The 26,923-nt window shown below is 35.0% G+C and overlaps 2 protein-coding genes across 2 annotated transcripts; both read right to left on the reverse strand.

Annotated features, from left to right (window-relative positions):
- Positions 1-7,355: 7,355 nt before the first annotated feature.
- Positions 7,356-13,329, reverse strand: LOC115705820 (pentatricopeptide repeat-containing protein At5g04810, chloroplastic). Its single transcript, XM_030633263.2, has 10 exons — positions 12,361-13,329; positions 11,955-12,082; positions 11,086-11,226; positions 10,404-10,490; positions 9,985-10,138; positions 9,703-9,762; positions 9,137-9,565; positions 8,473-8,768; positions 8,198-8,327; positions 7,356-8,055 (listed from the first exon to the last, which is right to left on the reverse strand). The coding sequence occupies exons 1-10, from the start codon at positions 13,288-13,290 to the stop codon at positions 7,507-7,509; spliced, it is 2,904 nt and encodes a 967-aa protein (XP_030489123.2). The 5' UTR covers positions 13,291-13,329; the 3' UTR covers positions 7,356-7,506.
- Positions 13,330-20,747: 7,418 nt separating this feature from the next.
- LOC115704734 (pentatricopeptide repeat-containing protein At5g04780, mitochondrial) lies at positions 20,748-23,010 on the reverse strand. The gene has a single exon (XM_030631944.2). It carries the CDS (start codon positions 22,827-22,829, stop codon positions 20,955-20,957), a length of 1,875 nt encoding a protein of 624 aa, XP_030487804.2. The 5' UTR covers positions 22,830-23,010; the 3' UTR covers positions 20,748-20,954.
- Between the last annotated feature and the right edge of the window lie 3,913 nt (positions 23,011-26,923).

Raw genomic sequence — 26,923 nt, forward strand, 5'->3', positions numbered from 1 at the left:
TACTTCTCCGGCAAGCCCTCAAAGCTTGAATCCATTCATCTCAAAAATAGGTTACAATCTTTAATTTTACAACTTTATATTTCTCTCTATTTTTCTCACTTTTGATACTAACAAAACTCTCTTTTCTTTTACATGAACATCTCTAGGAGGAGCTCACATGGAGATGACAACTCTCAGCCAAAAGGCTCACTTTTTTCTCTGTTGTTATTTTCTGTTGTTGATCTCTCTGGCTGTGACTCTTTATTTTTGCTCTGTATATTACTGCTGTTGTATATATCTTCTATTCTGAGAAAAATATCTCCTTTTATATATTGTTCTGTGATCTGATCTAGGGCAGAGCCCTAGTGATATTTGTAACTGTTTTTATAACTGCTTCAGTTGTAACTGTCTTTATGTTCTTTAGTCTTGATCTTTGTTGTATTTGATGTAAGGGTATATTTGTCAAACCCTGTGAGTGGTATTATTCAACTTAAGGGTAAATAAGTGAATCTGTAACAACAAATTCCACCCAGATTCTCTTATTTACCCAAGGATAGTTGATGATGCTATGAGGGCTTGAATGACCCCAAGGGTCAGTACCATTTGTTTATCCCTAGCAAGTTCAGTTTGAACTTAGCTAGGATAAACACCTTGGTCTTCATGTTTGTGGCACCTCCTTGTGTCACCTTATTCTTCTTTCTTGCATAGATCAAGTCACAAAATCCTTCCATTTGGTTTTGTGACTTTCTAAACGCAAGTATAATGCATGTTGTCTTCGTTATGTACCTTAAAATCCATATTATAATCAACCAATGTATCTTTCCAGTCAATACCATATACTTGCTAACAGCAACTATAGTATATGTTGTATCTGGTATGGTACTCAACATGAAATACATCTTTGAACCAATCCCATTAGAGTTGAGGATCTTACTCATATCCTCCAACTCTTTATTTGTCTTACTGCATTTTTCTTTATGTCTAAAGGGCCACATATGTTTCACAGCACTCTTTTCCTTGGGTTTTGGGACACAAACCCAAGTCTTCTCTTTACTCAAAGAGTCTGTCTCTTCATCCATAGCACAGTTCCACTTCTTAGCATTTTTGCTCTTCATAGCTTCTCCACAACTTTCTGGTTTGTTCTTCTGTCCTTGCAAAGCACTTAACAGTGCATAGGCAATGTCTTCATTCCAAATGTTGAAGCTATACTTAGGATTCTGTCTAGGTGCTCTTTTAACTTTGTCTCTAGTCAACTGGTAGTCTTCCAACTCCTCTGCTTGACTTTCCCTTAGGTTTCCTTGTTCCACATGAACGATGTTCTCTCCCTGTTCCACCTGAACAGTATTTTCTCCATGTTCCACTTGAATAGTGTTTTCTCCCTGTTCCACCTGAACAGTGTCTTCTCCTTGTTCCACCTAAACAGTGTTTTCTCCCTGTTCCACCTGAACAGTGTCTTCTCCCTGTTCCACCTGAACAGTGTTCTCTCCTTGTTCATCACTTGGAGTAGTAGGTCTTAGATCAACGTTGATTGAGTTACCTGCATGGTTAGTACTAGGGCAAGAACCTAAAACATTTGGGTTAGTAGCAATGCATGGAAAAATATTTTCATCAAATATTGCATCTCTACTATTAATAGTTTTAAAACCTTTTTCTCTTACCCAAAGTCTATACCCTTTTGTTCCTTCTGAATATCCCAAAAATACACACTTTAGAACTCTAGGCTCTAACTTTCCATCTCCTTGGTGTGCATATGCTGCACACCCAAAAACTTTTAAGTGGATTAAATCTGGTGCTTTGCCGGACCATCTCTCTTCAGGGGTCTTTAACTCCACAGCACTTGATGGACTTCGGTTTATCAAATAAGCTGCTGTGAGTACTGCTTCTCCCCAAAATCCTGTAGCTAACCCTGCTTGGAATAGCATGCACTTGGCTTTATTTAAAATAGTCTTGTTCATCCTCTCAGCTACTCCGTTTTGTGGCGGGTTTAATCTACAGTCTTATGCCTTTGAATGCCATTGTTCCTGCAATACATGTTAAACAAATCGCTGCAGAACTCTAGACCGTTATCGGTCCTAAGAGTCTTAACTCTTTTGTTAGTTAAATTTTCTATTGAAATTTTCCATTCTTGAAATTTTGCAAAGGCATCATTTTTATTTTTCAAAAGAAAAACCCATACTTTCCTAGAGTAGTCATCCACAATGGATAGAAAATAACTACTCCCCCCATGAGTAGCTGTATTTTCTGGACCCCATAAATCAGCATGTATATATTCTAAAATTTCTTTAGAATTATGTGTCCCAATTTTAAATTTAAGCCTATGATGCTTACCCAATGTGCAATGCTCACAAAAATTAACTTTACTTACTTTATCCTTGCATAAAAGATTTTTTTCACTCATAATTTGCAAACCTTTCTCACTCATGTGCCCAAGTCTTCTATGCCATAAGATTGCCTTAGAATCTTCAAGAGTTTCTGTTGTGTTGTGACAATGTGAAATTGGTTCTCCCTTTAGGTAGTATAAACCTCCTTCCTTGTAGCCTTTCATTATGGTCATTGAACCTTTGCTTAGTTTCATGGTACCTGTCTCAATCTTACTCACAACACCAAGGTCATCTAGCATACTTATAGAAATTAAATTTCTAGCTAAGTTAGGCACAAATCTTACACCTGTAAGAGTTCTTACAATACCATCATACATTTTAAAGCTCACATTACCTGAGCCTTCAATGTGGCATGTTTGGTTGTTGCCTAAGATGACCTTCCCTCCTTTAGATTCCCTGAAATCAGAAAGTAAAGATCTATTATTAGTCATGTGAAAAGTGCATCCTGAATCTAAAATCCATTCTTCTTTGAATTTAGTTGAAGTAATGTAAACTTCTCCACTCTCATAGCCATCACTTAAATTGGCTTCATGCTTCTTTCCCTTTTCCTTTGAGAAATGATTTTCTCCCTAATTTGAGTCACCATTGCTACCATCTGTTCTTTCTCTGTTACTTCTCTTTCAAAAATAACAGTCTCTTCTGATATGCCCCGGTTTACCACAGTGATAGCAGCCTTTAGGATCTTTCTGTCCTCTTGATGGAGACTTCCCATTTCCATATCTTCCACCCTTGGAAGAATCTTTGCTATTACTCCTTCCCCTATTGTTCCAAGGCTTCTTCTCATGAGGCCTTCCTCTACTCAAGTTCAGCTCACCATTAGAGCTCCCCAACTTGTCATTCTTCATCTCTAAGTCCATAGACTTTAGTGCAGAGATGACTTCATCTAGGGTAATCGAAGTTCTTCCATACTTTATTGCTATCTTTACATCCTTATAGGATTCCGGTAATGAGTTGAGAATGATGATTGCTTGGTTTTCATCATTCAAAGCTTCTCCTTCTCCCGAGTTAGCCAACTCTATATGCATCTTTAGAAATTCATCTAAGTTGTCTTCAAGACTTTTAGATCTATTCATCTTGTAGCCAAAGATCCTTTCTTTGAGAAAGATCTTGTTTGTTAGTGACTTTTGTTGGAATTGCACTTCCAACTTCCTCCATATCTTTGTTGGAGTTTCTTCCTTATCAACCAACCTAATGATTGCATCACTTAGGTTGAATATGATAATCCCAGTAGCTGTTTCAAGATACTCTTCTTGCTGTATCTTAGTTGTTCCTTCAGGCCATTCAATGGGTTCTTCAAGAACCCTCAACAGCTTCTGTTGTGCCAGTAGAGACCTTATTTTCCTCCTCCATATTCTGTAGTCACCTGATCCATCAAACTTATCAACATCAACTTTAAAACTACTCATATTGTATTTGTTAAAAAATCAAATTAGATAAAGGTTTAGAATGTCCTCCAAATCTCCAATATCTAATTCCTCCTCTTGATGTCTATCCTTGTGTTCTTGATTTTCAATATCTTTCAAACTTGCTTCTTGATTGTATTATTTTGAATCTCTTTGCGGAAATAATTTGGCTCTGATACCACTGTTGGAAATTATTTGTTCTAACCAACACACTTAAAGAAACAATTAATACAATAGTTGCAAATTGGTATTTTTGAAAAATAACAAATTCAAACCTTTGTTCCAGCCCAATGTGAGAGCCCAATACCAAGTTTACAATCAAAACTATTTATCACTCAAGTGAACCACTTAATGGTTCGGCCCAAGAATCAAAGGCAGCCAAGAGAAACTTTCTCTCTCCAATCAACAACTTATCAGCCTTTGCTGTGCAATTGCTTCGGTCAAAGCAAGAGTCAAACAATGACTCTACTTTTCCAATCAATGTCCGGCCCACCAAGCTTCAGCCCAACAAGAAATCAATCCAAATGATATAACCCTAATAATCTAATATAAAAGGTATGTTTTCTAACCCTAAATCACTTCCTACGACAGCCACAACATAATTCAACATCTTTCAAACTTTTTCTCTGTTGGAAATTATTTGTTCTAACCAACACACTTAAAGAAACAATTAATACAATAGTTGCAAATTGGTATTTTTGAAAAATAACAAATTCAAACCTTTGTTGCAGCCCAATGTGAGAGTCCAATACCAAGTTTACAATCAAAACTATTTATCACTCAAGTGAACCACTTAATGGTTCGGCCCAAGAATCAAAGGCAGCCAAGAGAAACTTTCTCTCTCCAATCAACAACTTATCAGCCTTTGCTGTGCAATTGCTTCGGTCAAAGCAAGAGTCAAACAATGACTCTACTTTTCCAATCAATGTCCAGCCCACCAAGCTTCAGCCCAACAAGAAATCAATCCAAATGATATAACCCTAATAATCTAATATAAAAGGTATGTTTTCTAACCCTAAATCACTTCCTACGGCAGCCACAACATAATTCAAAATCTTTCAAACTTTTTCCTCTCTTCCTCACTACAGCACACAAAGCATTCTAGGGTTCTAAAGTTATTCAAGCTTCTTCCTTTTATATTTTAATGGCAGCTAGGGTTTACTCTACTCTTCTTCTTTTATTTCTTTTCTTCTTTTTCTAGCCGCACCTAGAGTTAGGGTTTTCTAGTGTTTTGATTTCCTTTGTTCTCTTCTAAATGGCAGCAATGAAATATGGTAAGGTTTTCTTTATTTTCTTCTTCCTTTTTACAGCAAGCTAAGATTCTATGGGTTCTAATATTTTTCTTTTTCTTTCTTGCTACAGGTTCTAAGGTTAGGGTTCTTCAAAATATTTCTTTTCTTCTTTGCAGCCTCTACCCGAACCAAGAACAACCCAAACAACCCACAAAGCTTCTACCCGAAACTATGGCTAGAAAACTCACTCACTCAAAAACCGAACCCAGAAAATCCCTTTAGCTTTCGGCCAAAGCACATCAAACTCGAAAAGCAAGAACATGAACACATACACAAATACAAATACCAAAAATAATAAGAGTGAGATGAGAGAATGCAAACAGTGATTAAAGTAGATGACACCAAAACTTTGATCTCGGAGTTCGCCCAAAACAACCGGCTACTTCTCTGTCAAGCCCTCAAAGCTTGAATCCATTCATCTCAAAAATAGGTTACAATCTTTGATTTACAACTTTATATTTCTCTCTGTTTTTCTCACTTTTGATACTAACAAAACTCTCTTTTCTTTTACATGAACATCTCTAGGAGGAGCTCACATGGAGATGACAACTCTCAGCCAAAAGGCTCACTTTTTTCTCTGTTGTTATTTTCTGTTGTTGATCTCTCTGGCTGTGACTCTTTATTTTTGCTCTGTATATTACTGCTGTTGTATATATCTTCTATTCTGAGAAAAATATCTCCTTTTATATACTGTTCTGTGATCTGATCTAGGGCAGAGCCCTAGTGATATTTGTAACTGTTTTTTATAACTGCTTCAGTTGTAACTGTTTTTATGTTCTTTAGTCTTGATCTTTGTTGTATCTGATGTAAGGGTATATTTGTCAAACCCTGTGAGTGGTATTATTCAACTTAAGGGTAAATAAGTGAATCTGTAACAATAAATAATTATTAGATGATGATCTGAATAAGAGTCAAAGATCTCAACTTTATATAAAATCCCTAAGCTTTGACACGAACTTGACGATGATCCGGCAAAAGCAATCCCAACCCTTCTCTTCGTCAACACAGATTTATACTCACCGGAGGAATTCCCACCTAAAATTCTGGGCTCAGGATTTCCATGGATGATCTTCAAAACCTCAGGCTGCCCATTAATGCAACCCTTAGACATACGCACATCGATTCTTATAGCTCGACCTTCGCAAGCTCCATTGATCCCAACTTGTTGGATCGTATGACCCATGATCATCCTCTTCGCTCCGTGAATTGTCGCCAGAACATGCTCCAGAGTCTAACAATCACACATCTCCACCGCCTCGTGAGAAAATCTCCTCAGCCAAATCACCGCATCTCTGCTCCGACAGTAATACGGCGAAGGAGCCTTTCCCTAGCCATAGCCAATGGCTCCATCAAGCTCATGGGTCTAGTTTCTTTTGGAATAACAATAGAGAAATCAAATTTAATTGAAATAATATCATAGTGTCTCAATTCTTCTGGAAATCCCTGAAACACACAAAACATAGATACATGAAGTTGTATAGGCAAAATCTACCAAAATCAATATTACGTCTAAATGAAAAGACAGATTCAATGCTCCAAAATCAATGTATTTTATACTCACCTACAAGATATCAGATACCTAAAGCTAATATTATCAATTCCTATAACACTCAACACAAGCTTATTTGCGATAATCTAGATTATTTGAAAAGTTGTTAAATTTGTTTTTTTTTTTTTATTTTATTATATATAAATAATATTTTATTATTTTATTAAATATAAATAAAAAGTCACCCATGAATTTTTTATAAACCAAGAATTCAGTTATATAAGCACACTTTATATAGAATAGATATATGTTATAAAATTAGAAAGATATGTATTTATGTATATTATAGATAGTTATGTATTTACACATTGATAATTATGTTATAGATAGAAAGATATGTATTTATGTATATTATAGATAGTTATGTATTTACACGTAAATAATTATGTGCAAATAGGACTCGTACATATTATTTTATGTCTTTCGGCTAACACATTTAACCAAGACAATTTGCTTTCATCTGTAAGGTTTAAAGTCTAAAAATCTTAATAATTTTTAAAAAATAATAAAAGAAATTAAAAAAAAAAAAAAATGTTACAAATAGTAATATATTTTAAATGTGACACTTACACTTATTGCAGTCAGTTTGTTTTACATTATCATGTAGTTTACCAAGTTTAATTTATAAAATTTTGATATTATCAGAGCTATGATAATTACTTTTAAGTTATTTTATTTTTGAATCTTTCGGCATTTAGCTATTCCTAAAGTTAATAATCTATGACTTATGAACCTAAATACCATGAAATGATTGAATCAAATGATGAACTTGATATTCTATACTGGAACCAGTGGGGAGTATCAAATCATTTTTTTCAGTGTGTAAGTGTACAAAGAATATCTGTACCAACACATGCTATGCTCTATTTTCATGTACTATGTCACAACAAATGCACATAACTTCAAAACCATAATCTGTGGTTCATTTCGATGTTGTCATCATCGTTCTCACCATTACCGTCTGTATTAACAGCAGGATATATCACATTATCATCCTCATCATCATCATTATCATTTTCATTTTCATTTTCACTATCAATATCAGAGGTTACATCCAACCCATGAGCCAAGTTCCAATCAGGAGGGAAGGTTTTCTGCAGGACCTCTGTAAGCTCACCTCCGCCTCTTTCAATCTTGCGTAAGCACTTGGACCAGTGAACTGCAGTCCCCATATCAACAGTAAGCCCAGATTCTATCATTTCTCTACAGATTGAAAGAATTCCAGAGTAAATGTAAGATTCAGCAACGGCAGCTCTTGACAATAGAGATGTCATCAAGCAGTGGTAAACAGCTCGGTCCGGTTGCAACCCTGCTTGCTTCATCTCATCAAAGCATTTCAAAGCTTTCTCTGGAAGTGAAGCACGTGCCCAACCATGTATCAAGGTAGTGTAAGTTTTAATGTTCGGTTTCACTCCAAAGGCTTGCATTTCTTCGATTGTTTTTGTAGCTCTCTGCACCACAACAGAAAAGGAAAAAGAAACCATAAACTGAATTGAAGCAATAACAATAAATAATCAAGAAAAGGAAACTAGAAGAAACATAAAGTTTTATTTACTTTTTAATCCGAAAAAAAGAACTTCCTAAAGAGCATACCAGCATATCTCCGGCTTTGCAACAAGCACTTATAAAAGATGTGTAGGTGTGGATATCAGGTCGAACGCCTTCCTGGGTCATTTGTTGCATCAGGTCAGCAGCCTCCCAAACATCACCTCTTCGAGCCCATCTACACAGAGAACAAACATACATAATAAGGAGCTAATATTTGCATTTCAACAGAAAGAAAGAAAGATAACCTAGCAAAGAGAGAGATATGTAGATCATGACTTTGACTGCAGTACACATAACACTAAGATTATTACAATCCATACCCGTCGATTAAAATATTGTATACAAAGGTGTTCCTTGGAATCTTCTGATTACTCATTTCTTTGGTTACTGCTAAAGCACTCTGCATCCTCCCTGCCTTGCAACATGCCTTTAACAATGCCTCGTATATAAACACATCAAGCTCAAAGCCCTCATTTCGTAATTTAGTAAAGTACCCAAAAGCTTTCCCAGTGTCACCAAGGGCAGCATAGCCATTCATTATCGTTGTGTAAGTATGTTCATTTGGATTTATGCCAGCCAGTGCCATCTCATCTAATATTTCAACAGCCTTCTCCATCTGCAAGACATACAAGTCACATTGATTTATCTAAGAAGCATAAAGGGAAAGGAGAAAAAAGTGACGTGCCAAACATACCAGAGGTCGCACACAAGTAATTTGACCCTTTTCAAATAGGGTTACTGAAAAGGTAAAATCTAGGACGTTTTGCATCTAAAGATCTACCAAGTATAAAACCAATCAAACTTATCCTATAAACATGGCTATGTCATTTGACTAGAGAAAGTTGTTATGTTTTCACTTTCTTATGCGGGTACAAGTGAGAGGGAAAATTGGATCTATGAAGCAAACATTTCTTTAGAGTCCTTAAGCAATCTTGGACATCACATAATTCTATATCATACTGCAATTTTGGTGTGATGCGTTACCTGACACTTCTCAACAAGGCCAAGAATCAACGCATTGAAAGTATGTACGGTAGGAATGCATCCACTCATCCTCATCATATCAAAAATTTCTAAGGCCTTGTCCATATCGCCAGATCTTGCAAACGCATGTATGATGGGCATAAATGTGCGTGTTGTAGGCCTATGCCAAGCCTTCTGCATTTCTTTTACAGTACGAATAGCACGATCCATGTTTCCCATACCGCAGAATGCTCTTATAATGTTATTGTAGAGAATTACATCAGGCTTTAGACCATCCTTTATGACATCTTCAAAAACAGCAAATGCATTAGCCCAGTCTTTCAATTTCAAAAATCCATTGATTAACATGGAATAGGTCTTCATGTTGTGCTTTATGCCAACTGATTCCATTTTTCTGCTGACTTCTAAGGCTTTGGAAACTTTTCCAATCTGAAAAGAAGTACAGAGTTTTCAACGAAAATCTAAGGGTATCATTCAGAAAGAAATATTTCCTGGGTAGTATTGAAGTATAAGAGCTAAAGAAAATAAAAATAGCTAATGGAAAAGAGAGGGAAAAGGATGTTAACCTTAGTATAAAGGTTGATCAAACATCCATAGCTTATAACTGATGGTGTAAAGCCACATTCCTATAAAAAATGACAGTTGCTCATATGAGAAATTTCATTAAATGTGATGACACAGTGGAAGAAATTTAATTAGTTGCTTGGAAGTTGGAATTAATAACTCTTTAACTAAACAGACACATGTTATCCTGAGAATCAATCTATCAATCTCAAAATCATCATTACACTGTTAAAATAAAATAAACATATTAAACTTGGACAGCAGAAACATTATCACCGTACTACCTTGAGACGGTCAAATACAACCAAACATTTATCTTCGTTGCCATTCATTGTGTAACCATCCATCATGGTATGGTAAATGTCAATTGAAGCATCTATGCCAGCTTCTTCCATCTCCCGCACTAGTGCTTCCGCTCTATCCATATTGTGTGTTTGACTGAAATACATTTAGTACATAAACATAAATGAAGGTTCAGAGTGTAGAGGGGAATCAACCAGGCTAAACAATAATACTTCAAGATTAGTAGAAACCAACATGATCTGGAATAGACTTGATAGCTAGCTTAGCTTACAGTGTTTTAATTTTGGGAATTCAGCTATTTGTATACACAGTATCTAATTAAAACAATAGAACATTGGTTCTTTCCAAAAAGAAAAAACTAATTAAAACAATAAAATGAAATATACTTGAGAATACCCACCAATTCGCATATATAATGTTTCCATAAATTATAGCATTTAAAGTTGTGTGCGCCTCTTTGGCCTCCTTGAACCAGTACTCTGCAGCTCTTTCAAAAAAAGAAAAGGAAAATCAAATTAGGTAACGTGACCAAGTTAATCAAAACCTTACACGGCTACAAAAAAAACATAAATTCCATAGTTTTACACTTGTAATTACTATAATAAACTTTTAAAAGTAAAATGCAATTTCAAAGTCACTAGCAAGATACTATGATGGCAGCTAACGACATAAAACTTTAACAACTAAATTAGAATCACATGCATGCTAAATGTTAGAATTTTGGATAAGGTGAATGGAGTTTCATCTCAAAACCAATTGGCAATGAAAGGAGTAGTCCATTCATTCCATCGGTTTTTTTTGGGTAACATGTTAGAATTTGGGATAAAGTGAATGGGGTTCTATCTCAAAACCAATTGACAATGAGAGGAGTATTCCATTCATCTTATTTATTCTAATATCTTTTCACACATTAACAATGAGGAACTCTCTAACACTAAATATGCATCATACCCCCACCAAAAAAAAACAGACTAGCATTGCCAACTGCTGTTAGAAAAAGATAATGTCACCATAAAAACAGCTAAAGGAATGAGAAAGCAAGTATAAAATCGACTCATCCAAAATGTATGACGTTCACTTACTCAGAATTGCCCACTTTTGCAAATCCGCTCACTATTATACTATAGGTCACCAAGCTCATCTCAATGCTCTCCTCTTTCATTTTTCTAACACAAGATAATGCTTCTTCCATGTCTCTACCAACTGCATAAGCGTGAATAAGGCTGCATGTAATACAAATTCTTCAATGTCTGCAGATAATCTCAAACACAATCCTAAAACCCACATAGAAACCAATAAAGTAGGAGTTAAATATACTTCATCATGAATATCCATTTTCATTTCTTTATGAAAAAGTATTTAACTTTGGACACAGGTGAGACAGAAACTTAAATGTACTAGCAACTTAAAACTCGTAGATTTGAGTGCATTTGCTTCTACAGTAAGATGTTAGGATTTTTTTATTTTTTTTTCAAAATAATTCCAGGTCAACGGCATGGGTGATAGAAAGAAAATTTTATGCAATGCTGCCATTACAAAGTCGCTCGCAAGAAACTATGATGACAGCTCACGAATTAATCTTTAGCAACTAAATTAGTAATCCTATAGCATGTTTGATATGTAGTATTGTATCAATTATCATACCAAAAATAATTATGGTAGTAGAATAAAGAACTATGATGGCATAGCCCTTCAAAAAGGCATAACAATAGTTAACGAGTGTATGAACCATAAATTAGAACTCATCCGGAAAAGCTTCTTCTGTGCAAAACTTATAACAATTTAAGGTACGGAGAAACATCCAATAATGTTAATGCACTTCATATTACTTCTCACTTCAAAATTCAGGACAAATTATGAAAATTATTACTCTTAAGGGTAGCCAAAAATGAAAGATTCTAGAAAAATTCTATTGAATTATAAATACAAAATGCACTACCAGAATTAATACCTTGAATAGACATGAGATGATGGCTCTATTCCCCTTGCTCGCATACTCTCAAAGGTTTCACGCGCATGATGCATGTCTCCTCTCCTTGCATAGTACTTTACCATCAGGCCATACTCCCTTCTAGAAGGCTAGTACATAGTATATACAATTCATAGCAAACAGCGGAATCATCATTCTTTTTCAGAAACATGGACAGAAGCATTTGGCAAAGATTTTAGCTTTTCCCAGCCCAAAGCTACAGATCAACACGTCATTGCATGTATAGCTTATTCAAGTAATAAGATTGAACACAAAGAATGAAAATAGTAGATACCATTAGTCAAAATCTATTTTTTTTTTTCTCATCCAAAATCCTAAGCAAATAGCATTAGCAATAAATTAACGAGTGTTATTAATGAAGTGTTACCTTCTTAATTCTCTGAAAAGACTCAACAACTGCCTTCCAATTCTCTGGTTCAGTCTCCACCACCTTCTTAAACTCCATACGCGAGCTCTCCCTCTCTTCATGCCACTTAGTACGATACTCAACTCCATCGTGTCCATGAACCCACCTCTCCCTCTCCTCCCTTTTCCCTTTAAGCCTCCTTCCATCATCCAACTTCACAGTCAAGATTCTCCCGTGGAACTCCACACCATCAAATTCTACCGCCTTCAACGCGGAGTTGGTTGCCGTCGAGCCCTCGTACAACACAAAACCAAACCCCGCATTTCTCTCCGTATGCTCATGAGCCTTAATCAAAATCACATCCTTTATCGGCCCAAATTGCCTAAAAAACTCAGAGACATCGTTTTTCTTAATCCAGCTGGGCAAATTCCCCACGAAAATCTTCCCCTCTTGCCGGAATTCTACTCGGGGCAAGTCTGAATTCCCTTCGCCCCCGTTCTCTTCGTCCTCTTCTTCCTCGCTCTCCTCCACAGTTTGTAAATGACTAGTAGGAGCTGGTGTTTGCGGAGGTGGAGGAGGAGGCGGAGGTGGAGAGAGCTTGCTGGTAAGCCAGAGCTTATTAGTGACAGAGTGTGAATTATCAACACTCTTGGTCGGACCGCGACCGCGGGTTACGAAGTTCTTGAGCGGGTTAGATGGGATTTCGGGGGCGGGTTTCGGGGAAGGAGAGGATGTTTTGACGGTTTTGGGGCGGCGGAGGTTGCCAGAGAGAGGAGATAATGAGTTGGTGGAGTTGTCGGAGGCAGGTGACGGAGGCGGTGGAGATTTGAGGGATAAGGGAAGAAATTTGGTAGGCTTAATGGATGTTGTGAGGTGTTTGCCGGCGGTGGCAGTGGCGGTGAAGGAGATGGGTTTGTTGGGATAGTGAGGTGTGGTAAGAGGAACATCCATTATCCGTTACGGGCTGAGTGTTGTCCCAGTGTGTGCGTGGTAATAATGGAATTTTTTACCAACATACATGGCCCAACAACAAAATACCACGTGTTCCAATAGCAACACGCCACATGGCCTAATCAACACCTGCAAGGGTTTTATACATATACTGCTTTAATTAAGTCATGAATATATAATAAGTTAATTACTAATTTTTTCTCCCGAACTTTAACATGTACTAAATCATGTCTTTTGGACTTTTTTGGCTGTTAAAAATTCCCCCGGAACTATTGAGATTGTTAAATTTAAGGACTTTTATCTAATTTTAGTAAAAAAATTCTAACATGAATGAAAGTTCAAAGGGCATGATTTAGTACATATTAAAATTTGAAGGGCATGATTTAGTAGATATTAAAGTCTGGGAAGCATGGTTTAGTACATAAACAATCACTGAAACAGTAAAATTGAATGAAATTAGACAAAAGTCTTTAAATTTAACAATCTCAATAGTTCGAGGGGAATTTCTAACGGTAAAAAAAGTTCAAGAGGATAGCAAAATTCGGGGAGGGGGGGGGAATTACTAATTAGTCTATATAATATGACACGAGGATTTCCATCTCATTAAGGATGGCATTGCCCATAAGATCACAACAATCTGGCATTTTAAAGGACCAAATATAATTCCTCTCAATAAGAAATTATGATTGGAATTTGAACCTTTAAGCTAAACAAAAAAAAAATACCATAAAAGACATTCTTACTAATACACCATTGCAAGTGACTCATTGAGAAAATGCCAAATGGCCACCAACCAAGATATGTGGCACGTGTAGTCTTATGTTGAAACCCTACCACTTAGGATGACATGTAACATGCCACATTGCATGATGACTCATCAAAAGTACATACATTATAGGGAGAAATTAGCAGGTAATAGTTTACCTGCTAATAAACTATCTTTACCTAGTAAGGAAGTGAAATAATTGTAGGATTTTCTTGGTGAAATTCCAAGACTGTCCCTACACCAACTTAAATAATTGGTCAAAATGACAGGGACAAAATTGTCCCAGACAAATTCAATTTAAAACCAAAACCAAACGACAAAGAAACTTGTCGTTTCTTTCCTGCACGACAGATCATTTTGCACAAAACGATTTTTCGTTCTTCCTTGATCAAAACCAAGAGAAATCAGAGCTAACCCTAGCTCATTTCTCAATTCGAACCTTCGAGAGTTCTCAGACTCTCTCTCTTTCTCTCTGCCTTCTCTCTGGTTCTCAAACCCTAGAACCAGAGATTCTCCTCGATCTATTGATCGATCTTACCCAGAAACAATCCCAGCAACATCACAAAGCCCATACACACAAAGATCAAACCAAACACAGTAGGTTAGAATGAAAAACAAACACCAGAAATTATAGAGGTTCGCCCTAAATCAGGGGTACATCCTCTTTCGAGCTCGCCTTGAAGACGATTCTCAGATCTGCACTATTTGGAGAAGATTAATACAAAACAGGTGAGAAATCCAAGTCACAATCTCGACTGGTATTTCTGATGTTCTCTCTTTTGTTTTTCTGTGTTTATTTCTCTCTTATTTTCTTTTCTCACTCACTGACTCTTTCTTTTTCTTTGCATGAACTTGGAACAACAACTTTTGGAGCTGAATCTTCCAGATCTGGAAATTTGGCTTCTGGTTTTCTGGTATCTCTCAACTGAAAGATTGGTAAGGCTTTTGTCCTCCTTTTATAGTTGTAGTTTAGGGTTGATCAAGGTCTAGGAGTTAGTTACAATTTCGGTTGTAACTAACTACTAAATCTTGATCCACTAGAGGCGAACCCACCTAGGATCGAGTCCATTTATTTGTATTATTTCTTCTCTACTTGTAAAGTTGTTTTAATAAGTAGTCCAGGCGAGGTCTAATTTAACAATTTCCACCTTAGATCTCTCCCGGAATACTTATTATTATAGTGCATCGTCCTTCAAGGGTCTTAGCTCATTGTGGTAATGGTCATCCACCATTACAAACCCCTAATAAGTCCAAGCAGTGCTTGAACTTAGTTAAGGGTAGCACCTTAGTACCGATAACAGAAGGGTTCTCTTCAGTGAGAACTTTCTCTATATGTACAACTTTTTGTGTCACTTTATCTCGTATAAAGTGGTACTTGATTTCCACATGTTTGGTTCTGTCGTGAAAGACATGATTCTTACACAAGTGGATACAACTCTGGCTATCTGAGTAGATTATAGGTTCTTCATCTAGTAGTTTAAGTTCTTTTAGTAATCCCTTAAGCCAAATGGCTTCTTTAATAGCCTCTGTAACAGCTACATACTCAGATTCTGTTGTAGATAATGCTACAACAGGCTGCAGTTGTACTTTCCAGCTGATACAATTCCCCCATAATGTAAAGAAATAGGCAGAGGTAGATTTTCTACTATCTCTGTCTCCTGCATAGTCTGCATCACTGTACCCAGTGATCATTCTGCTATTGTCCCTTCTCTTGTAGTTCAATCCCACTTCTGTAGATCCCAATAGGTACCTGAGTAACCATTTCATAGCCTCCCAGTGTTGTTTACCTGGGTTTGCCGTGTACTTACTTAGTACACTAATGGCATAGGCTAAATCTGGTCTAGTACTAACCATTAGATACATCACTGATCCCACTGCACTTGAATAGGGCACTTCACTCATAGCTTCCTTCTCAGCTATAGTTTTAGGGCATTGGTCTTTGCTTAGGTAGTACTGATTAGTCATAGGTTGTTTAGTTTGCTTTGCATTAGTCATAGAAAAATTTTCTATGACTTTCTTTATGTAGTTCTTCTGATGTAGCCTTAGTGTTCCATGTTCCCTGTCCCTAGAAATATTAATCCCTAGGATCTTAGCAGCCTTGCCTAAGTCATTCATCTCAAATTCTTCCCTTAGCCAACCCTTCATTAGGTCAATTCTGGTTCTTTCCTTGCTCACAATGAGCATGTCATATACATACAGAAGTAAGTAGATGACTTCATCAATTTTAGTGCCCTTGTAGTATAGACAGGTATCATAGTAGCTTCTAGTGAACCCTTTCTTGATCATAAACTCATCAAACCTTTTGTTCCATTGTCTTGGTGACTGTTTAAGTCCATACAGGGACTTAATCAGTTTGCAAACCAAGTCTTCCTTGCCTTTTTCCTCATATACCTTAGGTTGTTGCATGTAGATCTCTTCCTCAAGTTCCCCATGTAGAAATGCAGTAGTTACATCCATTTGATCTACTTCTAGGTCAAATTGAGTAGCTATGGTAAGTATAATTCTAATGGTTTTATACTTAGCCACAGGTGAGAATATCTCATTAAAATCAATCCCTTCTTTCTGTGTAAACCCTTTAGCCACTAGTCTTGCCTTAAACTTCTTAGGATCTGCCTCAGTTAGTCCTTCCTTGTGTTTGAAAAGCCACTTGCATGAAACTATGCTCTTTCCCTTAGGTTTCTTCACTAGTATCCATGTTCTGTTCTTTCTCAGAGATTCCATCTCTGTATCCATTGCCTTGGACCATTTCTTGGCATCTTTATCAGTCATAGCTTCCTCATAAGTCTTAGGTTCTGTCATTTCCACTCCCATAGCACAAAAGAATGCATAGGCTAGCACTTCTGCAGTGAAACTAAATCTCTGTGTAGGTCTAGGAACCCTTCTAGTTCTGTCTCTGGTCAGTTGGTAATCTTGTATTGCCTCAGTTTCTTGTCCTTCTTCTGGAATAGGTTCCACCTGAATGTTGTCATCCTGAACTTGGTCATTTCCTTCCAAGTTTTCATTGTCTTGAGTGTTTTCCACCTGTTCTGGTTCCACCTGAACAGTATTAGGTTGAGTGTTCCTTGTTTGCATGTCCACAGATGTGCCTGCAGGGTTAGTGTCTAAAGTAGGACTAGATACAGGATTATGATTAGTAATACAAGGAAATAAGTCTTCCTTAAAAATAACATCCCTACTGTTTATAGCTTTAAACCCTTGTTTCTCTCTTACCCATAATCTGTAGCCTTTAGTGCCTTCAGGATAGCCTAGGAATACACATTTGAGAGCTCTAGGCTCCAATTTTCCCACACTTTGATGTGCATAGGCTGCACATCCAAACACTCTTAAGTTTGAAAGATCATGGGGCTTACCTAACTAGATCTCCTCTGGTGTCTTGAATTCAATGGCACTCGATGGACTTCTGTTCACCAAGTAGGCTGCTGTTAACACAGCTTCTCCCCAGAAACCTTTAGTAAGTCCAGATTGCATCAATAGGCATCTGACCTTGTTCATCAAGGTCCTATTCATTCTTTCTGCTACCCCATTCTGTTGAGGAGTGATCCTCACAGTTCTGTGCCTTTGAATTCCAACAGAACCACAGTACCTGTTAAATTCATCACTGCAAAACTCCAAGCCATTGTCAGTTCTTAGGGTTTTAACCCTTTGATTAGTTAAATTTTCCATTAGAGTTTTCCATTGTATGAATTTAGATAGTGCCTCATTTTTATGTTTAAGTAAAAATACCCAAACTTTCCTAGAATGGTCATCTACAATTGACATAAAATACACATTACCACCATGTGTTGGAGTTTTCTCTGGTCCCCAAAGATCAGAGTGAACATACTCCAATATATGCTTAGTTTTATGAATGCCAGTTTTAAACTTTAACCTATGATGTTTACCTAGGACACAAGATTCACAGAAATCCACTTTACTTACTCTATCCTTACCCAGTAGCCTTTGATCACTCATGATCTGTAGGCCTTTCTCACTGATATGCCCCAATCTTCTATGCCATAGGACAACTTTTAGGTCTTCTGGATTGCTAGTGATTGCAGTGTTGCATTGTGTCACTGGTTCTCCATCTAGATAGTATAGCCCTTCATGTTTGTGGCCTTTAATGATTGTCATAGCTCCCTTACTTAGCTTCATAGAACCTGATTCAATTTTGCTAACAATACCCATGTCATCTAGAACACTTATAGAAATTAAATTTCTAGCAAGATTAGGGACATACCTTACACCAGTTAGGGTTCTAACAATTCCATCAAACATTTTGAAACTTACATTACCTGAACCTTCTATGTTGCATGTGTTGTTATTTCCCAAAATTACTTTGCCTCCTTTAGAATCTCTGTAGTCAGTTAGAATTTCCCTAGAGTTTGTCATATGGAAAGTACACCCAGAATCCAATATCGAATCATCTTTGAAAGATGTGGATGCAACATAGACTTCACCACTGTCATAGCCATCAGAGTAGTTAGCTTCTTGTTGTTTGTCATTTTGATGTTTGTTTTGATCTGTTCTTTCTCGAAATCTGCTCCTTTCTTGTTCTTGTATTTATTGTTGTAGAAATAGCAATCTTTCTTGTAGTGTCCAGTTTTGCCACAATAGAAACAACCTGTAGAATCACCAGCTTCTCTTGATGGTGATCTACTCTTCCCTCTGTTTGAATTTCTGTGATGATTTGTGCTATTACTCCTTCCTCTGTTATGATAGGATTTCTTGTGAGATGGCCTTCCTCTACTTAGGTTTATTTCACCATGTCCAGAGTTAGATTTCTCACTCTTCATCTCTAGGTCTTTAGATTTTAGGGCAGAAATGACTTCATCAAGTGTGATTGAAGTCCTTCCATACTTGATAGCTGTTTTTACCTCTCTGTATGAATCAGGCAATGAATTCAAAATGATTATTGCCTGATTTTTATCACTTAGAGCTTCATTCTCCCCTGAATTTGCCAATTCAATATGCATCCTTAGAAACTCATCAAGATTCTGATCTAGGGTTTTAGTATGACTCATCTTGAACCCAAAGATTCTCTCCTTTAGATAGATCTTATTAGTTAAGGATTTCTGTTGAAATTATTCTTCAAGTTTCTTCCAAATCTTGGCAGGAGTTTCTTCTTTATCAACCAATCTGATGATGGCATCAGAAAGGTTGAAAATTATGATCCCTGTAGCTGTTTCTAACAGCTCTTCTTGTTGTATTTTTGAAGTGTTGTCTGGCCATTCAATAGGGTCTTCAAGAACCCTTAGCAATTTCTGTTGAGCCAATAGGGATCTAATCTTTCTCCTCCAAATCCTGTAATCACCAGATCCATCAAAACAATTAATGTCAACTTTGATATTGCTCATGTTAGAAAAATCAAAATTAGATTGAGTTGAGTTTATAGCAATTGATTGATTATCAATTTGTGTAATTTCCACAGCTTTTCCAGTGTCCACAACTTCTTGTTGTGCTTCTCCTTCTTCTTCCAGCCTTGATCACTTTCTTGATCCTTTCTTGAGTTGAATTAAGCTCAAACCAAAGCTCTGATACCACTGTAGGATTTTCTTGGTGAAATTCCAAGACTGTCCCTACACCAACTCAAGTAACTGGTCAAAACAACAGGGACAAAATTGTCCCAGACAAATTCAATTTAAAACCAAAACCAAACGACAAAGAAACTTGTCGTTTCTTTCCTGCACGACAGATCGTTTTGCACAAAACGATTTGTCGTTCTTCCTTGATCAAAACCAAGAGAAATCAGAGCTAACCCTAGCTCATTTCTCAATTCGAACCTTCGAGAGTTCTCAGACTCTCTCTCTTTCTCTTTGCCTTCTCTCTGGTTCTCAAACCCTAGAACTAGAGATTCTCCTCGATCTATTGATCGATCTTACCCAGAAACAATCCCAGCAACATCACAAAACACATACACACAAAGATCAAACCAAACACAGTAGGTTAGAATGAAAAACAAACACCAGAAATTATAGAGGTTCGCCCTAAATCAGGGGTACATCCTCTTTCGAGCTCGCCTTGAAGACGATTCTCAGATCTGCACTATTTGGAGAAGATTAATACAAAACAGGTGAGAAATCCAAGTCACAATCTCGACTGGTATTTCTGATGTTCTCTCTTATGTTTTTCTGTGTTTATTTCTCTCTTATTTTCTTTTCTCACTCACTGACTCTCTTCTTTTTCTTTGCATGAACTTGGAACAACAACTTTTGGAGCTAAATCTTCCAGATCTGGAAATCTGGCTTCTGGTTTTCTGGTATCTCTCAACTGAGAGATTGGTAAGGTTTTTGTCCTCCTTTTATAGTTGTAGTTTAGGGTTGATCAAGGTCTAGGAGTTAGTTACAATTTCGATTGTAACTAACTACTAGATCTTGATCCACTAGAGGCGAAGCCACCTAGGATCGAGTCCATTTATTTGTATTATTTCTTCTCTACTTGTAAAGCTGTTTTAATAAGTAGTCCAGGTGAGGTCTAATTTAACAATAATTACGAGTAAAACAGAATGGTAGACATCACACACGCAAGAATGGTGAGAATAAATGGATATGAATGTCAAGAGCTGTCCCGTATTGTTATTGATACTTCCTTCTTCTCCTTCTTCCATAACGCAAGTTTGGAGAAGGAAGAGATAAGAGAACCATACCGACATGATGTATTATATGGTGCGGGTGAGCCAATATTATTGTTCTTGGTTGTTATGGATATTACGTAGTTGAAAGCAAAAATAATTTCCATTAAAAAATAAAAAATCTATCAGACTTCAATTTGTCAAATGTTCACTTCTGTTTTTACAAATTATAAATATCATACTTCGGCTGTTGTAACCACTCGACCTTTGTTACTAAATTTGTACTGAAAAAATTATAGTTCACTAAAAGAGTAAAAAGATAACAAACTTATTGTATAACCTGGATTATTTTTACCAAAAATCCTGACAAGAGCAACTTCCATTCTCAAAATGGTGAAATCTATTTGTATCCCTCACAATGATCTCCCTCCTTACAAAACTTGATGTGAACTTCATAAATGAATGGCAATCTCCACAGATCCTAAGATTCTTCATAATTCGAATAGGTGCACTGGGAGGCAAACACATTAGTCCAAAAGTGACAGCAAGCTTCTCACTGTGGTGCCTCAAAAGCTCATGTTTTGTACTCTCTTCAACTTTGTGAAGCTCATCTTCACCCTTTGCTAGGTAACCCAATTTTTTCAATTCTTCAACCAAATCGTCTAACTTCGAGTAAATATCAGCAATTCTAGGATGGTTTCTTTCTCCAACCATGAATGAGTGAACCGTGTTCTTAACTTCGATCCAACTTTTACCTCTCTCCTTCTTCACCTCACTTTCCTTAAGATTCTTTCTTGTTCTTGCAACATCCTCCCACTTATTGTTTGCTGCATAAATGTTAGAAAGCAGAATGTGATTTCCTGCATTATCAGGCTCCATTTCAAATAAATGGTCAGCAGCTACCTCCGCTAGCTGAAGATTGCCATGGATCCTGCAAGAAGCCAAGAGTGATCCCCACATGGAAGCAGTAGCAGAGAATGGCATGTTCTCAATCAAGTTATGAGCATCAACAATCAACCCTGTTCGGCCAAGAATATCAACCATGGTTGAATAGTGCACAACATTTGGTGAAACATTGTGTTCTTTTCTCATAAGTTCAAAATACTTTCTTCCATTTTCAACCAATCCCATATGACTACAGGCAGATAACACAGAAATATAAGTCACTTCATTTGGGAACATACCAATCTGCTGCATTTTCTCAAATAATATCATCACCTCAAGAGAACAAGCATGTCTAGCAAACCCTGAAATCATTGCATTCCACAAGACAATATTTCTTTCTTCTGTACATTGAAACACAGTGTATGCTTCTTCAATGCTACCACATTTTGCGTACATGTCTATAAGCGACGAAGCAATAAATATATTTGATCCGAATCCCGCTTTACATAGCGCAGCATGAACCTGGTTCCCTTCATTCAGAGACGCAAGGCCTGCACAAGCACAAATAGCAGAAGAAAATACAAAGGGGTCTGCTTCCAATTCAAGCACTTGAGCTTTGTGGAACAAAACTAGAGCTTCCTCATAAAGTGCAGTCTGCACATAGCCTGCCATCATTGAACTCCATGTAACGAGACTCTTATTCGGCATACACTCAAAGACACAACTGGCATCCTTTATAAAACCACATTTAGCATAAACATCAAGTAATGCAGTCCCAACAAACACATTTGAATCCATTGATGCCTTAACAGCAAAAGCATGTAACTGTTTACACTCAAACACAGCAAATTTCCCAGCACATGCACAAAGAACACTCGAAACAGTGAATTCACTGAAAGGGTTTCCTTCTCTTTGCATATTCAAGAAGAGTCCAAGAGCTTCACGTTCCTTCCCACTATGGGTAAGTGATCCAATCATCGTATTCCACGAAACCAAACTCCTTTCAGACATTTCGTCGAACACTTTGCGAGCACAATCAACTAACCCACATTTGGCGTACAAATTTATTAGCATGTTTGACGTTAAAGTGTTTGTTTGAAACCCAATACGAATGATCTGGGAATGGCAGGCTTGTCCTTCCATGATAGCCCTTGTCGTTGAGCAAGCTTGCAAGAGTTCATGTAAAAGAGGAACTGGGTCAGCTCTTTGGCCAACCGGGGAAAAGCATTCTTGTGTTTTAATTCCATCAAGTTCAACAATGGATATAGCTGAGAATTTTCTGTAACAAAGAGCAGTATGATGATCAAGAAATGTCTTCTTGTATCGTCTCAAAACAATCATGTCATACTTGCAACAACTCACATGCTATGACTTTGGATATAGCTGAGAGAGAATTTTCTGTAACAAAGAGCATATGTACTGTACACGCCCAATTAAAAGCCCATCCGCTTTATGTGACTATGGAGTAAGGCCCAAATGGACTTCATTTTTTTCTATGCTAATCAACCACTTGTATCCAATTAGTTCAAGTTGATTATCATTACCAAATAAAAAATAAAAACTTGTATCCAATTTATTATTTTAGAAATTGATGTAGTAGTAATCATTACGATGGTAACCGGTTAATATCTTATTCAACACTTCAAAACTGAAAATAATACAACACCTCTTTTTTTTGGTATTTTTATTTTTAATATTTAAAGTTTACGAAATTTTATCAATAAAATTTGTATTCAGTACTTTAATTATTGAAGCTAACTTGTTAATATTACTTTTCTTAGTTTAAACTATATTTAATACTATAAACATTTAAATTTATATCAAATTTTAACATGGAGAATAATAAAAAGGACGTCCAACTCTCCAAAAGAAAAATAAGTAAACAAATAAAGAATACGCCTTCTTCTACTTAAATTCTTAGTTCAATAAACAATATGTGTTAAGAGATAATATATATGGAGTTATGACAACGGCTCTTTCAATTAATATAGAGTTGAAAACTCTCTCGAGTCACGACTACACTATTAATTCACATGAAACATATATATGTCTATCTTGACTTGAGTATTACGTACGTGCCTACTCACGGTCAAACCTATAAATATATATTCTCAAGAAATTAATAAAATAAAAATAAGTAATCACTATTAAAAATTCTTACAAACTAATAGCACATTTATTATAGAGTATTAATAAAATAATAAAGAAATGTAATAGAATGAATAAAAAATAATCGGAACTAATTTTTGTAATATATTATTTACTAAAACTGTTTAGAAATTGAATGATAGTGATTTATCTTGTTTACTTTATTAGAAAAAGTAATCAGAATGCTTAAAATTGACTAAATTACCCTTTGAGTTTTTTTTTTTGAATAAAAACGTTTGTAGATTAAAGGATTTAGACCTCATGGTCATTACAAAAGATAATATTCAGGATAGTAAAAACATCTACCATACCGGTAACATTATTGACAAACGCTCATTTGACCACATTATGGGTCGCAAAAATTACAATTTCTAGTAATAAAAGAAAATTACAGCTAGTCATAAAAGTAGAGAGAAGTTTGCATTGTCTTGTATAGTTCTCAATCCCCCAAAAAGATTCGACACCTTTTAAGTTCTTGATCACACTCTCAAAATCACTCTCCACCACAACAAAAGAATGATGCCTTGAGACCGCCGTCTCCAAAGCTAACAGACAAGCCGCCACTTCCTCGATAAGAGCGTCAGAGAAGTGAAGTTTGTAGTTATTTTGTATATGGTAGTTATTTTGTCAATATATTTTAAAGGATAAAATTATCATTATAAATTTAATATTAAAAAATAAAATTTATTACCCTTAATGGTATATTCCTTAGAAAATTGGTGGAGGTAGTTCTCATTTTTTTTCCCTTATTTAATTAAGTTGTCCCTTACCTAAATTTAATAAATTAAATAAACAATAAATCCTCTACAATTGATGTTCATTGCTTATTAGTAAACATGCCATACGATAAGAAGAAAAAAAATTTAGAGGGATGGAATTGAAATAATTTTTATTTTATTATTTTCTTCTATTATATTTTAAAATATTGAAATAAAGTGATTATTCTATTATTTTGGTAGAATGATTATTCTATTTTATTTATTTATTTTTTTTTTTTAAAAAAAAAAAAAAACTATTTTCAAATCAATGCATGTTAAGATGAGAAAAAATTAATAATTTTTTTATCAATTTTTTTATTTATTTTAAATTTTAATTTAATTCCATTTATTCTATTCTTACTTACAGAAGTTTTTAAATTTGAAAAAAATTTATAAATATAATAAATTGTTTTTTTTTAATTATTATGAGATTGTTTTACAGTTAAATTATATATTATCGTGGAATTAAATTTTTTTTTTTGGTTAAATAAAGCAAGTGTATTTTTATAATTTACACGCGTATATATACCAATATCATAGGCATCTCACGTCCAAAAAAAAATATATCAAAGGCATCTCATTTTTTGTGGACTATTTAGTGCGACTTAATATAGATATGATATCATGATCACAAATCATGAATTAGCAAGATCGACAGGTATTTTCATCTTAACGTGGCTAAATATGACAAAGGGGACAATGAATAGGTGGAAGAAAATGACTTGCCAATTTATTATTATACACACATATATACATATTATATTATATACAAAATATCATGTGTGCTCCCACAGATTTCTTTGTCTATATATGTAACATATATATCTTAGCTAGATATTATAAATTTATTTATATAATGTATACCACATGTACTCGATCACGTATACGGATTAGTCATTCTCCATCTCATAAATCTTTTTTGGGACTAATTTTTAGGTATGCACATGCTTTTGGTCTGATGAGATAATTTTGATTTGCATGGTTGTTCCATAAAATATTATTCATTTTTGGTCTAAATCATACGCCCACACAGGTTTAATTATATTAAAACTTGCAATTTTCATTATTCTTTAACCTTTGTTCATAAATTAATAACGTGACAAATTATCAAACACTCCCATATTTCATAAATTAATAAATTTTAATTAAAAATATTTGAAGTGTACCCAGCGATGGACCTACTTGCATTCTTGTGGGGGCTCACTAACAAAAATATAGTATTTTAAAAATTTAAATGTATTTTTTTTAATTTAATAATTATAGATTAAAATAGTAAAAAAAAAACCTCCACAAAATTAAATTAATATAATAAAAGTAATTATAATACATGTATAAATATTCTTTAATAATAAATAAGGTCTCACAAAATAAAAATTTTAAGTCCATTACTACTAGGTGTACTTTGGAAGCGGATCCTCTGTCTAGGATTTCTGTCCATTTTGCTGTCCACCCAATTAAAATAGTCCAAGTCATTAATGAATTAATATCACCATTTTAACATCTATCTTTCCGTTAACAGTACCGTTAACAGTATAAGTATTAATATATATATACATATATTTGTTTAATAAATCAGGACATATTAGTGCAGTGGGACCTAACTATGAAATTTTTAAATTTGATTCAAGTGAAAAACACTTTCTTATTATTTTGTTATTATTTTTGTTTGGCAAATTATTATTATTATTATTATTATTATTATTATTATTATTATTAAATTTTACTATTATCAGATTTCTTCTTTTTTTTTTTTTTACTTTATCCAACAAAATGGTTTTTCATATATAAAAACAAGTTATATGATTTTAAATTAAATTTTATTATATATTTAATTGATGAAAAAATTAATCCTATTATAAATATATATTGAAATATACATATCTATTAAATAATAATAATAATATATTTGAACCCAATTCCATATTGTTTTTCGAATTTTACTATAATTTTTTACTTCAAAACTAAGCTTACTTGAAAAAAAATACATAAAATAATATACTACACTAAAAAAACATTTCTCTCTAGTCATTTTAGATATCATGCACATATATCTAGTGTTCTTCATTTTCAAATTGATGAAGTTCAAATATATAATTTTTTTGTAGAGAATAAATTTGCTAGATATCATGAAACAACCAATTTTACTTATATTTAATTATATGCTTAAGTGATTAAAGAATTGAACTATCTTATTAAAAAAAAAATCATCAAATTGACCAATAAGTATACATAACCATGAGTAGAAGTAAGAACAATTCTTACTGAAAAAATAATAATAAAAAATAAGACTGATTATTGTATTAAAAATATTAAAAAAAAAAAAAATTTATAACATAAATATCTAATTTAACTCTTAGATGCAGATAAATACTTAAATTTATTTTTTACAGTAATAATATCAATTAAAAATGAGACATGAATAATGACTTTTTTTTTTGAGGAAAAATACTTATTTATTATTAACCAATCAAGATTCGTTTACAATAACCGAGTATATAGGTGGAGGAATAATCTCCAACCAAGTACAAG

Source organism: Cannabis sativa, chromosome 1, assembly GCF_029168945.1.
Source record: "Cannabis sativa cultivar Pink pepper isolate KNU-18-1 chromosome 1, ASM2916894v1, whole genome shotgun sequence".
NCBI lineage: Eukaryota > Viridiplantae > Streptophyta > Magnoliopsida > Rosales > Cannabaceae > Cannabis > Cannabis sativa.